At 31.4% G+C, this 13827-nt stretch overlaps 1 protein-coding gene and 2 long non-coding RNA genes across 3 annotated transcripts; 1 reads left to right on the top strand and 2 right to left on the bottom strand.

Moving 5' to 3' along the window:
• Nucleotides 1-5411: 5411 nt before the first annotated feature.
• LOC133705080 (uncharacterized) lies at nt 5412-7664 on the bottom strand. The gene is made up of 2 exons (XR_009844191.1): nt 7136-7664; nt 5412-5872 (listed from the first exon to the last, which is right to left on the bottom strand). It is a non-coding gene; the product is annotated as an uncharacterized LOC133705080 (long non-coding RNA).
• LOC133705081 (uncharacterized) lies at nt 5872-7716 on the top strand. Its single transcript, XR_009844192.1, has 2 exons — nt 5872-6011; nt 6996-7716. It is a non-coding gene; the product is annotated as an uncharacterized LOC133705081 (long non-coding RNA).
• Nucleotides 7717-11116: 3400 nt separating this feature from the next.
• LOC133705013 (3-ketoacyl-CoA synthase 6-like) lies at nt 11117-13044 on the bottom strand. Its single transcript, XM_062130107.1, has one exon. It carries the CDS (start codon nt 12944-12946, stop codon nt 11456-11458), a length of 1491 nt encoding a protein of 496 aa, XP_061986091.1. The 5' UTR covers nt 12947-13044; the 3' UTR covers nt 11117-11455.
• Nucleotides 13045-13827: the final 783 nt, after the last annotated feature.

The following is a 13827-nucleotide window of genomic DNA, read 5'->3' on the forward strand; positions in this document are numbered from 1 at the left end:
AAAGTGCCTTATGTTAATAATCTCATTCTCATGACTAGATTCATGGATTTAGTGTGTTTTTTCAGGTTAGTTCAAGTTTTTTTTTTTGTTCTTTAATTGATTTTTTTTTAAATATTCTTCTTTCAATATTTTTGCTTATTGCAAATTGGACTTTCTAATTTTTTTCGCTTTATAACTTTTAACGGAATTATCACGCTCTCATGACCCAGATTATAGATTTTGCATGTTAGGCATAATTGATCCCTCGATTTGATATATCATTACCTTACTATTAAAAAAAAAATAGAGTTTTCTAATATATCACTTTCTTAATATTTAAAAAGGATATATTCTAATATGCATTAGATATCTAATTCATTGTTGATCTTTTATGTTAAAAAACAAATGAGTAGCGTCTTTATATTTTTTTTTATATATTTAAAAAGATAATTCTATTGACAACATAATGCCGGTCAAGGTATCTAGTTTCTCACTAGAATTTGAAGGAGACCTTTTTGTTGGGACGTCTCCTTCTTTATCATACAGTGTTTAAAGTTCAAACTTTCGTTCGAGGTCCCCTATCAATCTCTCTCGACTTTCGGCCCAATTAACCCCACAGATGAATATATATTAGTGGCGTAGACTAGAAATTTTTTCCTTCGATTTGTAATGCACTAACATCTCGCAAACTGTAGTGGAAAGTGATCCCATAATGCACAAGATCTTTATAAATCATCATGATATATCAATTTGTAAAATAAACATCGTTCTACAGGAAAGAAAAACAGGAAAATAGGGAAAATTAAGAACCAGTTACGAGTAATTTCCTTGTTTCATGCAGCATTATACATCACTTGCTTTACACTTTGTCATGCCTAATTTTTTCAGGGAAAAAGCTAAAAAAATGCCTTGAATGTATTTATTATCGATTTTTTTTTTTGGCAGTCCCAAGGGGCGAAATGAAGTAAGAGAAAACTAATTCTAGGAACCAATTGCCGTGTTTCCTCATGGATATGTCACTTGTATAATGCCTTTTTTTTACTACGATATTAGATAATTGAAAAAAAAATCGAATTCCATTAATTTATTTTCCAGGGGAGAGGGTCGTTGAGTTTAATTTGTAGCCGGACATATACATATAATTTATTTGATAAATAGTAGCATTCGAACCCAAGATTACTCGCTCTCATTAGTCAAGAGAGTAGCATTGGTCTAAACACCCATTGATATTTGTAGGTACAAATGCATTGTTTCAACACAAGTTCTTACATAAATATACACAATCCCACACACAAGATGAACTTATTTCAAGACATCCAATTTGACTCTTACTATTACAAATCAGTCAATATATATATATGCAGTCAGATCATACTTTAAACTTCTTAATTATTTCATTTTTCTTATTGCAATTTAGAGAAAAAAAGGATAGAAAACCACAAATTAAGGAAATGGTTCTTAAATCCAATATACGAGTCCCTCCTAATTTCATTCTCAAGCATTAACTCTTCTTCTTCTCCTATATCACTTAATATTCTCTTGATAATCACATATGCTTGTGGTAATGTGTAGAAATTTGGAGAGTTTTTACCCAAATTAAGAACACATCGGTTGTACCGTGTAGAAATTACCCAAACTTCTACGCGTATATAACGACCTCATAATCGTTTTAGGATAAAGTTGCAACAAATTAGAAGGATGGGATCATAGACAAACAGTTTGACAAAACCTGCTGTTAGATGGGGATTAACGATATTGGATAACGATGATGTGGTGGCCTCATCAACACGTCTTCTACGTTTGAAATCCAGCCAGCAGAAAATCCTGGGGAGGATCAAGGGGGGGCTGGGGAAATTTCGACACATTCCTTGGCTTGAAAATGACTCACCTGTTGCCATCTCGATCTGTCCTTGTCTCTTCCACCGCCAGTCATTATGAACACAAGTTCTCATAAATATGAAGTTTTTAACTCTTGCTCACAAAATTACAAATCCAATAAAAATATATAATGACACCTACGTACACACAAAGAAAAAGGGTAAAAGATCGTGTTTTCTTTAAATGAAAATCCGACTTGAAAATGGATATATATATATATATATATACACGCATTCATGGGCATATATATAGCATAAGTTTAGGCCACCATTTTAATTTTCTTAGCGGACTTTCGAAGATATATATTGCATTTGCAGTTGGCATACATTACCTATGTCAAAGGACCATCTCACCTAAAAGCTTAAGCTTTTAGGTGAGGTCCCAGGATATGATTTATATTATTCTCTTACACACCCCCTCAAGTGAAAGCCCTTGAAAGCCCTTTGGGCTTGAAACTTGCACAGGCCCACTTTACCTTGTGCTTAATTTTTATCAAATAAATAGGGATGGTGAGATTCGAACTCATGACCACTTGGTCATCAAGGCTCTGATACCATGTCAAATGACCATCTCACCTAAAAACTTAAGCTTTTAGGTGAGGTCCCAGGATATGATTTATATTATTCTCTAACAGCCTACACCCTAGTGGGCACCCCATGTTGGTTGTTTTCTTTGCTAGGAAGTTGGAATCCGATTGGTTGTTTTCACTTTGTTAGGAATCGTTTGGTTCAAACAATTGACCTCACTAGTGACTACACGATTGTCGCAAATTAAAAGTAAGACGTGAAATCAACTAAGAAAATTAAATTACACACTGAATCTAAAGACAATTAAAACTAAAACAACCTAAACTTATTAAGGGTGTTTGGTATTGCAGTAGTTGTTGTGCTTATAGTTTAAAAAAATTATTTTATAAAAATTAAGTATTTTTAGTTGAGATTGGTTTGGAAAAATATATATTTGGTTAAAATTGTGGTTGAATAAAAAGTAATTTAAGATGTTTGGTTAAAAGAATGCTTTTCAAATTAAGGCTATAAAATATATATATATATTAGTATTGATAGTTTTTAATTTAAATATTGTAGATTTAACTACTGTTATTACATAATTAAATAAATAATATTGATATCAAATATTTTTTATTGTTCCTTTAAACTATGTGCAATTTCATCACGTACGAAATCTATCCAACAAGAACTATATTTTCCATGATTTTTTAAGCACGCAACAACATCGGGTAAAATATCATCAAGAAAAAAATTGGGATTGCAATCAAATTCTACAAATGCTACATCATTAAACGATCTTCTTCTAATTTTTCAAATAAAACAAAATTTTAAAAAATAAAAATTAAATTTTTTTTAACTGGGTTGGACCCGACAAAAATAAAATTAAGATTACAATCAAATTTTATAAATAATACATCATCAAGCGATATCCTTCTAATTTACAACTAAATGAACGCACACCTCCTTATATGGCATGGCCTATTTACAAGTAAATATAAGTTATTGTTTAGCTTTAGAACTCGCGAGATTAGTCGAGGTACGCGCAAGCTGATCCGAACACCACGTTAATCTAAAAAAAAAATTATTGTCTCTTAAATATCAAATAGGCAACATCCTTAAATCCTATCCTATTTTTCACGTGGCTCGCCTATTCCTCCTTTTCTTTTCTTATGCGTTCATTGACTTTTTGCCTAGTAATCTGGATGTATTCCGTCTTTACCTTCTTACATTTCATTGAATTTTATTTTTTAAAATTTTTTTTTAATATTATTGTTTTATATTTTAAAATTATTTTCATGTGTTGTATTAATTTTTTTTTAAAAAAATTTAATATATTTAAAAAAACATTTTAAAAAATAATATTATTATATTCTCGTACACTATTCGCTCAAAGTGCTTCTCTTCATCTAATTCATTGTTTGTGACGAGTCATTAATGCTGATGAGAGAGGTTAACTCCCCCGATTTTGTCTGGCGAGCCTGTCAGTTTTAGGTTTCAACAAGAATTAAGGTAGATCGTGTGATATTCCGTTTATGTCCTTGTTGGTTTAGCGGTGCAATGTTTGATACATAAAAATGCAAGGAAAAAAAAAAAAAAAACTCTGGGGGTGGGGGGCTAAGTACATTGACAAAAAAAAGTGTGACATGTTCACCAAAACTATTGTGGTAAATTGTTTTTGGTTAATCCATGGATTAACAGTTCACCTTGACTATTTTAGTATTTTTATATTAGCCGAAAGTATCGCAGCAGACACCTACTAGCTAATTAGATACATAAAGGAAGATAAAAGGAACAATATCATCAAAAGAAGAATATTTTAGAATGCATGCTTGCTGAAATTTTTTTCAAATTTAAAAATAGTAAGTCACTTATAAAAATTGATTAGAATTTGAATTTTCAAATAGAAAGATTATCCATGAAAATAGATCAATTTCATGAAAGTATAGACGTTTGTTGAATTTCTTTTTGAAATTTAAAAAGGAACAGGTCACCTATAAAAATAAAGCAATATTTAAATCTTAAAATGAAAAGCCGACTGTGAAAATAGACCAATTGTAGAAAAGCATGAATGTTTGTTGAAATTCTTTTTGGAATTTCAAAATGGTAAGTTGCCCTTGAAAATAAACCAAATTTAAAGAAGCATGAACACTTATTAAAGTTCTTTTTGAAATTAAAAAAATAGATCGGTCGTGAAAATAGATAAATCTTTGAGTGTCAAAAGGGGTAAATTGCCCGTGAAAACAGACCAGTTTTTGAAATGAACATGTCACCCATAAAAATAGACCATTTTATTTTAAAAATGAACAGACCATCCATAATAATAAAACCATTTTCTTAAAAAAAAAACAAAGTCTTTGTATGGACGGATCATCCAGCAAATCGGGCAGACACTTTTTCTTTACAAACTCACTATACAAAACATTGATGAGGTTTTTCTTTGTAAGAATTGTAAAGATGAGGCATAAAACAACAAAAACTCAAAAATATATATTTTTAATATATTTGCGTTGTTTTTAGCATCTTTTCCAAAGATATTTTTAAAAGAAAAAGAAAAAGAAAAAAAATATATTTTTATTGATCTAATTGTAATGGTAAAAGGGAGATGATCAATTTGAAAATTGAAAATACTCTACCCTAGTAACCTATTTTTTAATCAAATAGTCATAACATAGTTTTAAAACCCGGCCGATCCGAGGCTGGAATCAGGTCGAGTTGAAGAAAAAACAGGGGAAGGAAAAATCAGGTGTGATCCGGTTAAAAACTCGGTTGTAGCCCTTTGACTTTTATTTTTTTACTAAAACGACATCATTTTGATTTTAAAAAATAATAAATTGACCCGGGCGACCCGATAACCCGGTCAAAACCAGGTGACCAGATCAAAACCTGATAACCCGGTCAAAACCCGAAACCCGGGCCTTGGACCGTGACTGGTCTAAAAACTATGGTCTATAATCATTTTCTTAATCCAAGTCCAAGGATCTATTTTTTTTATGTTTTGTCTCTAAATTATCTAATAAATGGTTGAGATTTATTTTTGGAATTCAATTACTGATATTTTAGTTTTTTTTTACCTCTAAGTTAAAAAAATTATTTATGTGATACATAAAAGTAGAGGAATTAGTTAAAAAACCAAAAAAAAAAATCACCGAAACAAACATTCTCTCTCGGAAAAAAGCAAAAAAAACATGACCCTCCCTAAAGTTTGACAGTTCGCCATCATACAGCCTCCATCCAAAAAAAAAAGGACCATTACTCAGCTCTTCCTCCATTTTCCTCCTCACGGTGAATTCAACAGCCCCTCTTTCATAGTGTACCAGACCGAACCACACTATCTTCATTGCAGCTGTTCTTCTTGGCAACACAGCACCGTGAACTCCTCCAGCTCACCACCAGGTCTATGCTTCTCCTTCTTCCACAGTAGCCACACAAGCCCAACCATCACCATCCTCATAACTGACAACTACCATCTGCGTCTGTGTCGACCATTAACAATTGCAGCTTTCATACTAATAGCAGCAAAGATAAGAATGCAGTGAGCAGAAATAAGAAAGAATAGAAAGGAGGCCACCAGCTTTAGCAAGAAAAGAGAGATCAATTCATTTTTTTCTGGAGCAAGAAAATTAGAACCATCATTGTCATGGAAAGGTAAAAACCCACACAAACTTCTTTCCATTATAGTATGTCCATCTTTAAATGCCCTAGATGCGTAAGTTTAGGTATGTTTCTGTCTTCTTTATTTAAATGCATGTCATGTGATGGGTTCTCTAGTCATTAGGTAAAAAAAAACAGTCTATATGCCATGCTTTGATAAGTTTTATTAGCAGCAATAGGAGAACTCTTGTATGGGCATACACAAGGAATGGGTAATTAATTAACAATAGCTTTCTAAGGTCCATACGTTGCTTATATGACTGACCTCAACAGCAGGTGTTGGTTTTTTTTTTCTTTTCTTATTCTGTGAAATAATAAAAATTGATGATGATATGCAATTATGCATATATATGGTTCCGGTTTGATATACTCTGGCAAGTGAAGTTTTGGGTACAAGGCACAAAAAGCAGTATTTGGTTGTTGGAAAAATTCTTGCAAGACAAGCATTACAGATCTGTTATACATTTGGTTTATAGCTGCAAGTTGTTCATAAGTTTTTTTTAGCTCGATTAGCTTTTAATATTGGCCCACCTAATATCGTGATGGCCATAAAAATATTCATTTAAATGAAAGAATAGATTTTTGGTATTTTATTTTTTGATGAAGAATGATTAAAAAGTCGCTACCTAGTATTATAATCACTGAAAATCTTAATTGGTCATTAAAAATTATATAATATGAGACTGGTTATGTAAAAGAAAAGATATTAGTATTTCTTAAACATCTTGTGTATAGCAGGCTGCTAAAATATGGTTGACATATGTTATGATAATTTACTTGTAATATTTCTAACTCTGATGTTAGTGAATATTCAACTACGGATACTTTTAATTTTGGCGTTGGTAAATATTATGTAGTTAAAAATAAGATAAAATAAATTTAAATCAGTATTTTTATTTTTGACTCTACTATCAGAGAATAAACCAATAAAATAAATTTTATTTGATATGCATGCATATATTGTTTTTATTTTTTTAGGGTTAAGCTAGACTTGGTCAATCTGGCCCGATTATTGGTCCAAGTTAGTGACCCGGTTGGGCAAAGCAGGCATGTTGCTACAGTGAACAAGTGAATTAAAATTTAAATGAAGCAAAGCGGGAGGAGAAAAAGTTGCTTACCTGGTCTACTGGAGGCGATGAAGACGATAGTGAAGCTCTTTCTGTGTGATCGGGTGACACTAGCCGGGCACCCGTTTCAACCTTCCCTTTGTTCCTCTAGCTTTATTCTTTCTGTTTCTGATGGTTCGGAGTGGTGAAGCTGGAGACGAATGCCCAGGCTGATCAATACTTGCAGTTTCTCTGTTTTCCCTTATTCACTTTGCTTGCGTTCTGGGGACGAAGGCAAAGCTGGGAGCGCTGGCTTTTTGCTCTCTCCTCCTTTCTCTTTTTTTAGTCAGTCCTTTCTTTCTTTATTTCCGTTCGTGCTCTCTGTTTTTCTTTGTGTTGTTCTCTGCTTTTTTTGTTCGTCTTTCTCTGGTAGTCTCTGTCTATTCTTTCCCTCTTAGTGTTTCTCTGGTTCTCTCCCCACTGGTTCGTGGCCTTCTCTGGCTTTTATAAAGCCATCTAATGGCCTCTGTTCGTGCGTTCGTGCCTCGAGATCATGGGGGCACGTTCGCTCCTGTCTCTGAGAAGAGTCAGGACTGTTGGCCACGATATATATATAATTCGAACAAAAGAGATTCTTATTCAACTCAAACAAATATATATTTTTCATATGTATTAAAATAGTTTAAATTTTTTTTAATAATCATTTGATTTAAAACATATATTTTCTTCCATCCTATATATTGACTTGTCAAATCATAAAGATTTTTATTTATACTGACTTGTCAAATAATATAGATTTTTATTTATTGACTTGTCAAATAATAGTAATTATGATATATTTTTTAAAAAATATTATCATCAATGCTAATAATAGCGATAGCTAGTGGTAATTCGTATCATAAATAATTGGTGTATATTGTATAAAAATATATATTATTTTTAAAAAAATAAATCATTTTTCATTTTGTATTTATATTGTCAACTTCTCGGAGAGAATGAAACAAAGAAACTACGTGTGGGCAAATCTAACTTCTCGGTTAGATGTCCAAGTCTAGTAAACAATAGTTTTTTTTACCGGCGCTGCGCTGCTCGCCTTTTCTTTTGACATTAAAAAAATTGTAAAAATGTTAGAAAATAAAAATTATGCTGTATGCTGCTCAAAATACTTTTGAAATATTAATTGGTTACATGTTGAAAAAAAAAATTTGATGTTAACACATTGAATTAACTCAGGGTAACCATTATTAACCTGCTAAACTCATAATATAAAATATAAAATAATAATAAAACCATAAAACTCATACTGAAACATATTAGAAACCCAACAATAATAAATCAAATGTTAAAAGGAAAACATGAATAAAACCATAAAATTTAAAAAAAAAAAATTGATGACTTTAGTAAACCTACATCGGCGACAGAGAAAACAACACGAGCTGGGGCAAATTTTTTTGGACAGGAGAAGAAAAATATTAAGGCAACACTAGGATAATATTTCAAAATAACATGAAAGAAACAAAAGATAAGTTTGGTTAATTTAATAGTGTAAACAAGGCAGCACTGATTTAACAACATGAAAACAAAGAAAACCGGGGTGAATTTTCAAAATTTAAGTTAATATTTCAAAATCTCAACCTGTGAACTCATACTCGGAATTAATTGAAAATGACACTTCCCAACCAATTTAATTTTTAAAAATAAATTTTTTTAAAAAAAATATTGCAACCTATGAAATCTCATACCCGGGTTTAATAAAGAAGGTTAATTCCCAGCTGAAAGATAAATTTTTTTAAAAAAATCAATCTAAAAACTTGTCAAAACATAGAATTAACAATTAAAAGAATGAGGATCAAATTTGATGGAAAAAAAAATTAAAAGAGGATGAATCGCAAAAAAATAATTTTTAAAATTATCTAAAATGAAAAAATAGAAATAAAAAAACGATGATCAAATTTGAAAGATGAAAAAACTAAAGAACAATGAAATTGAAAATGATTTTCAAATTGAAATAATGCTTTCAAATTTAAAAATTGCAATCAAGAGAAAAGGGATTACATCTCAAAGGAAAAGAAATTAAAGGGCTAATGTGATTTTTTCAAGGGACAACTTGTAAATTGAGGTGAAGGAGAGAAAATAATGAAAAAAAAAAAAGAAAAGCAAACTTCCGTTGATCCAACATACATGTGCCATCATGGAAGAAAAAAATACCGAGACGAATTAAATGTTCGACAAAAACATAAATAATACCATTGTAGGTAGTTGCATGCATCGCTCAAAGGTAACGAAATGGTTGACGCGTGCTTGGCACGGACCATCAACGTTTTCTTTTCTCTTTTATTTTATTTGTACAAAAACTAAAATGCCTTCAAGGCTAAATAATAATAACAAAAAAAAATCATTATAAAATTACTATCAAGACTACGAAGCAAGACAAAAAAATTTGGATGTTAAAGTTAATGGAATCATTACACTATTTATTTGAAAATAAAATTTCTATAATCCCCTTGATCAAAGGTTTTGATTTTTAACTATTTTAGATTAATATAGTAATTTTACTGTTATTAACAAAATAAAAAAAGACTGTTTTGTTAAAACAAATAAAAAATAACAAATTAACCACTTGAAAAGACGACTTTATCTTTTAAGGCAATTCATTTGATTTTTCAGTTAAGAGAAAAATAATAATTTTACCATTAAAATCTATAGTACTACATGGCATTGCTACAAAACTTTTCCCACGAGTTTAGGTTATTTTAATGAATGATATAACCTTAGACGTTGACTAACAGCAGCGAGGTCTATAGTCCAAAGGCACTACGTACAATCTACTTGGTTCTTACTACCTATATTTAACACGTTACCGACAAGTGAAAAGTCCGTCACCTAAGATTGTTTGTTTTTTAAAAAATAATTTTTTTAAAAAAAATAAATTTTGAAAAAATAAATTATTTTTTAATATTTGATAGTGTAATGAAAAGTAAGTTGAAAAATATTTTCAGTGTTTAGTTATGTTATAGAAAATATACTGGAAAATAACTTATTAATGTTTTATTTTTTTCAAGTTTATTAAAATAATAAGAAACAAATCTTACAAATTAAAAAATTAAATGAGAATGAAATTGAAAAAAAAATTATAATTTTATAAATTATTTCAAATAAAATAAATAATAAACAAAATAATAGAGATCAAATCTAAAAAATAAAAAAAATTAAAAGATGAATAAATTAAATTAATAATAATTAACATTTCATAAATTATTTAAAATAAAATAAGTAATAATCAAACGAATGAAGATCAAATTTGATAGATAAAAAATTTCAATTAAAAAATAATAAGGGAAAAGCAAATAACAATTATAAAAATGAGGACCAAAATTAATATAAAAATTAAATTCTAAAAGATGAAATTGAAAAATAAATATTCAATATATATATATATATATATATATATATATATATATATATATATAGCAATCAAAAGTTTAAGGACCAAATTTGATATAATCAGCAAATACCAAATAATATGATATTTTTAAATTTTTCACAACTTTCAGAAAATATTTTCCATCTAAAATAAAAAGAAAATATTTTCTGGAAAATATTATTGATCGAAAAATATTTTCTATTAACCATCTTTTTTAATAACAAATAAATATAAAAAAATAAAAAATAATTTTTTAAAAATCACTTTTTTAAAAACAAACAAGCCCTAATGGATGGCCGGATATCTAGTTACAAGAATTAAAGCGGAAACTCCAAGAACAAACTATTGAAGTTCTGATTGAAAATGGAAATAAAAACCAGAAAAAAGAAAGAAAACCGCATGAATTGTGACACCCGCGTAAGTCTTGTCGAACAACTGTTTTGGATTATAATTAAAAAGTTTATATTTATCAAGTACAATTTTTTAGATTTCACTTCAGAAATGTAGATTCATGGGCATACCAAATTAAAGCATCACCAGGTAGACAGCATGGTACGCAAGAAATTTGTAAGAACAGCAATACTCATACCTTCATTCAAATTCAAATTCCAGACCTGTTATGCTTGACATGATATCAAATTATTATTATTATTATTGAGACGTAAACGGGTTGAGTATATATACTGTATACAACAAGTGTTTATATGTGGTATTCTTACGTGCCTTGGATATTAAAGCTTGGGGTTAACTTGCGCATGCAATCCAGCTATTAACATAGGCTTTATTTTCACTGACACCATCTCCTAGCTGCTAAAGTGCAGCCAATCTAATCAAAATCCCCTCCACGATTAACACATAGTTCCCCATTGCAACAGTGAACACAACAGGTCATCAGAGAAGTGAATGCAAATCCCCAGATTTTGAAGATGTTTAGCAAACAACAAGAAGTAACCCACCAATCTTGACGCCTAGAGCTTGACCACTTCAGGAATGTGAACTGGATACCTATCAATACAGTCAACCCATGGACCATCTACAGGCGTCTTAATTGTTCTGTTACACTTCCAAACTGCGCTGTTACACTTAAATCCACTGCCAAAAGCTATCTGCCAAACTCTATTTCCTTTCCTCATCCTGCCTTTTTCCTCAATGTAACCTAACTCATACCAGAGCGAAGACGATGAGGTATTGCCGAAACGGTGCAGTGTCATCCTTGAAGCCTCTACATGCTCTGCAGATAGCTGCAAGTTCTTTTGCAGTTCATCTATGACGGCACGGCCACCGGCATGGATACAGAAATGTTCAAAAGCCTGCTTGAAATCAGGAATATATGGCTTCCATTTGGGGTTAAAGACTTTGCGTCCCACAAGAGTTAACAAAAACAGGAGCTGTTCAGAAGCAGGAAGGACTAAAGGCCCAATTGTTGTGATGTTCGATTTCAAAGCCTCACCAGCTATAGTCATCAAATCTTTTGATAGATTAATTCCAACTTTTCCTTCTTTATCTTCTTCTTCAAACACACAGCGGTAAGCTTTATCGTCTACGCCTTTGTGGGTTCGTACCACGTGGACTAGGCGGTACTTGGCACTCCAGCGATGAGACCTGCGGTTTGATAAGAGAATTGCAGAACCTCCCATACGGAACAGGCAGTTTGGAAGCAGCATAGCTCGCTCATTTCCTTGGTAGTAGTTTGGCGTGATGATCTCTGTGCTGACCACAACTGCATTTGCATTTGGATGCACTTGGAGAAGATCACGAGCTAAGTCGATAGAGATTAGCCCTGCACTGCACCCCATGCCAGAAAGATTGAAGCTCTTTATGTTGCTTCTGAGCTTATACTTGTTAATAATCATGGCAGACAAAGATGGTGTTGGTGAAAAGAGACTGCAGTTGACGATAAGAATATCGATATCTTTTGGTTTAATCTCTGTTTTCTTGAAGAGAGAATCCATGGCGGAGAAAATAACAAGCTCAGCTTCTCCTCTTGCAGCCTCCATAGTTGGTTTCGGAGGTATATAATGAATTGATGGAGGCAAACAAGTCTCTTCACCGAGTCCAGACCTCTCAAGAATCCTCATCTGAAACTCAACACTCTTGGGATTATCTTTCAAGATCAGTCTGGAATGCTCCATGAAGGTAGAAAATGGAACCCGGCAAGAGACCGGAGGCTTGTAGCAAGCATAGTCCACTAGGTAAATAGTTCTTGGTTTGGACATGAAATAAACAATAGCAATTAAGACGATGAGAAAAGATGAGCAAAGAATTTGGACAAGATCGAAATGAAGTGATCTCCATAGGCTCAAGACTTCATCAGGGCCTAAACGCAGAACCTCAATAAGAATACCAACCATAACAGGTATCCATAAAAGGTACAGAATGTGATTTACAAGATATTGGTAGCCAAGTTTAACATGCTTGAGCTTAACGGGGTTAGAAAAATCCGGCAAGATTGGAGGCATTATTTTGCAAACAAAAAAGAAATATTGAAGAGAGTGAGAGATGAGAAGAGAGTGAGTTATTGTTGCTTGAGAGGAAGAGAGTTGATGGTATCAGGAGAGGGGAGAAGGAGGGGAGGATGGGAGATATAAAGGCACATGACCGTGGGAAATGTAGGAGGCAGATGAGAGGATTAAATGAGGCCCTCACGTCACTCAACGCTCACTCGACTCTATTAACTTCTCTGCTGGCTTTCTTTTCCTTTCCAGTTGTAACTAAACATCGACCAATTAAGGATTTTTTAGGATTCCCGTCCTATGCCTTTTTTGTTCGTCTCTTTTTGCTCATTAATCAATCATAGTGTTGTTCTGTATTATTTAAATCAAATGAGTAATATTCGTTTTAATAAATAGAAATTATATTATATAAAAATAAAAAGATATATATGGAGTACTTAGCTAGTAATTAGTTGAGTTATTTAGCAAAGTTTCAAAGAAATATTAAAATTGGATGGAGTAATGACATTTACATTAATACTACATTATTAGTATATGTTACACTACAAGTCGGATCAATTTTTTTAATATAAAAAAACATTTAGGTATATATTGGTAATATTTTTTCAAGAGAAAAAAAAAACTAAATCATATAAAGATTAATCCGATGTAAACTGGTTATCTTGATGAATTCAAATGCAACTTAAACAACCGATAAAAATATAATTTGACTCAAAATAAATATTCAAGATTATATTTTTTATAAATATTAAGATGACAATATTCGGGATTGAATTGGAGTTAACCCGGGTAAACTTGTCAATCCACATACCAAGTCACAAGACCATGATAATCCTTGAGAAAGCAAATAAAAATAAATTATGAAGTTTAATTTTCAATAAATTCAA

Source organism: Populus nigra, chromosome 10 (genome assembly GCF_951802175.1).
Source record: "Populus nigra chromosome 10, ddPopNigr1.1, whole genome shotgun sequence".
NCBI lineage: Eukaryota > Viridiplantae > Streptophyta > Magnoliopsida > Malpighiales > Salicaceae > Populus > Populus nigra.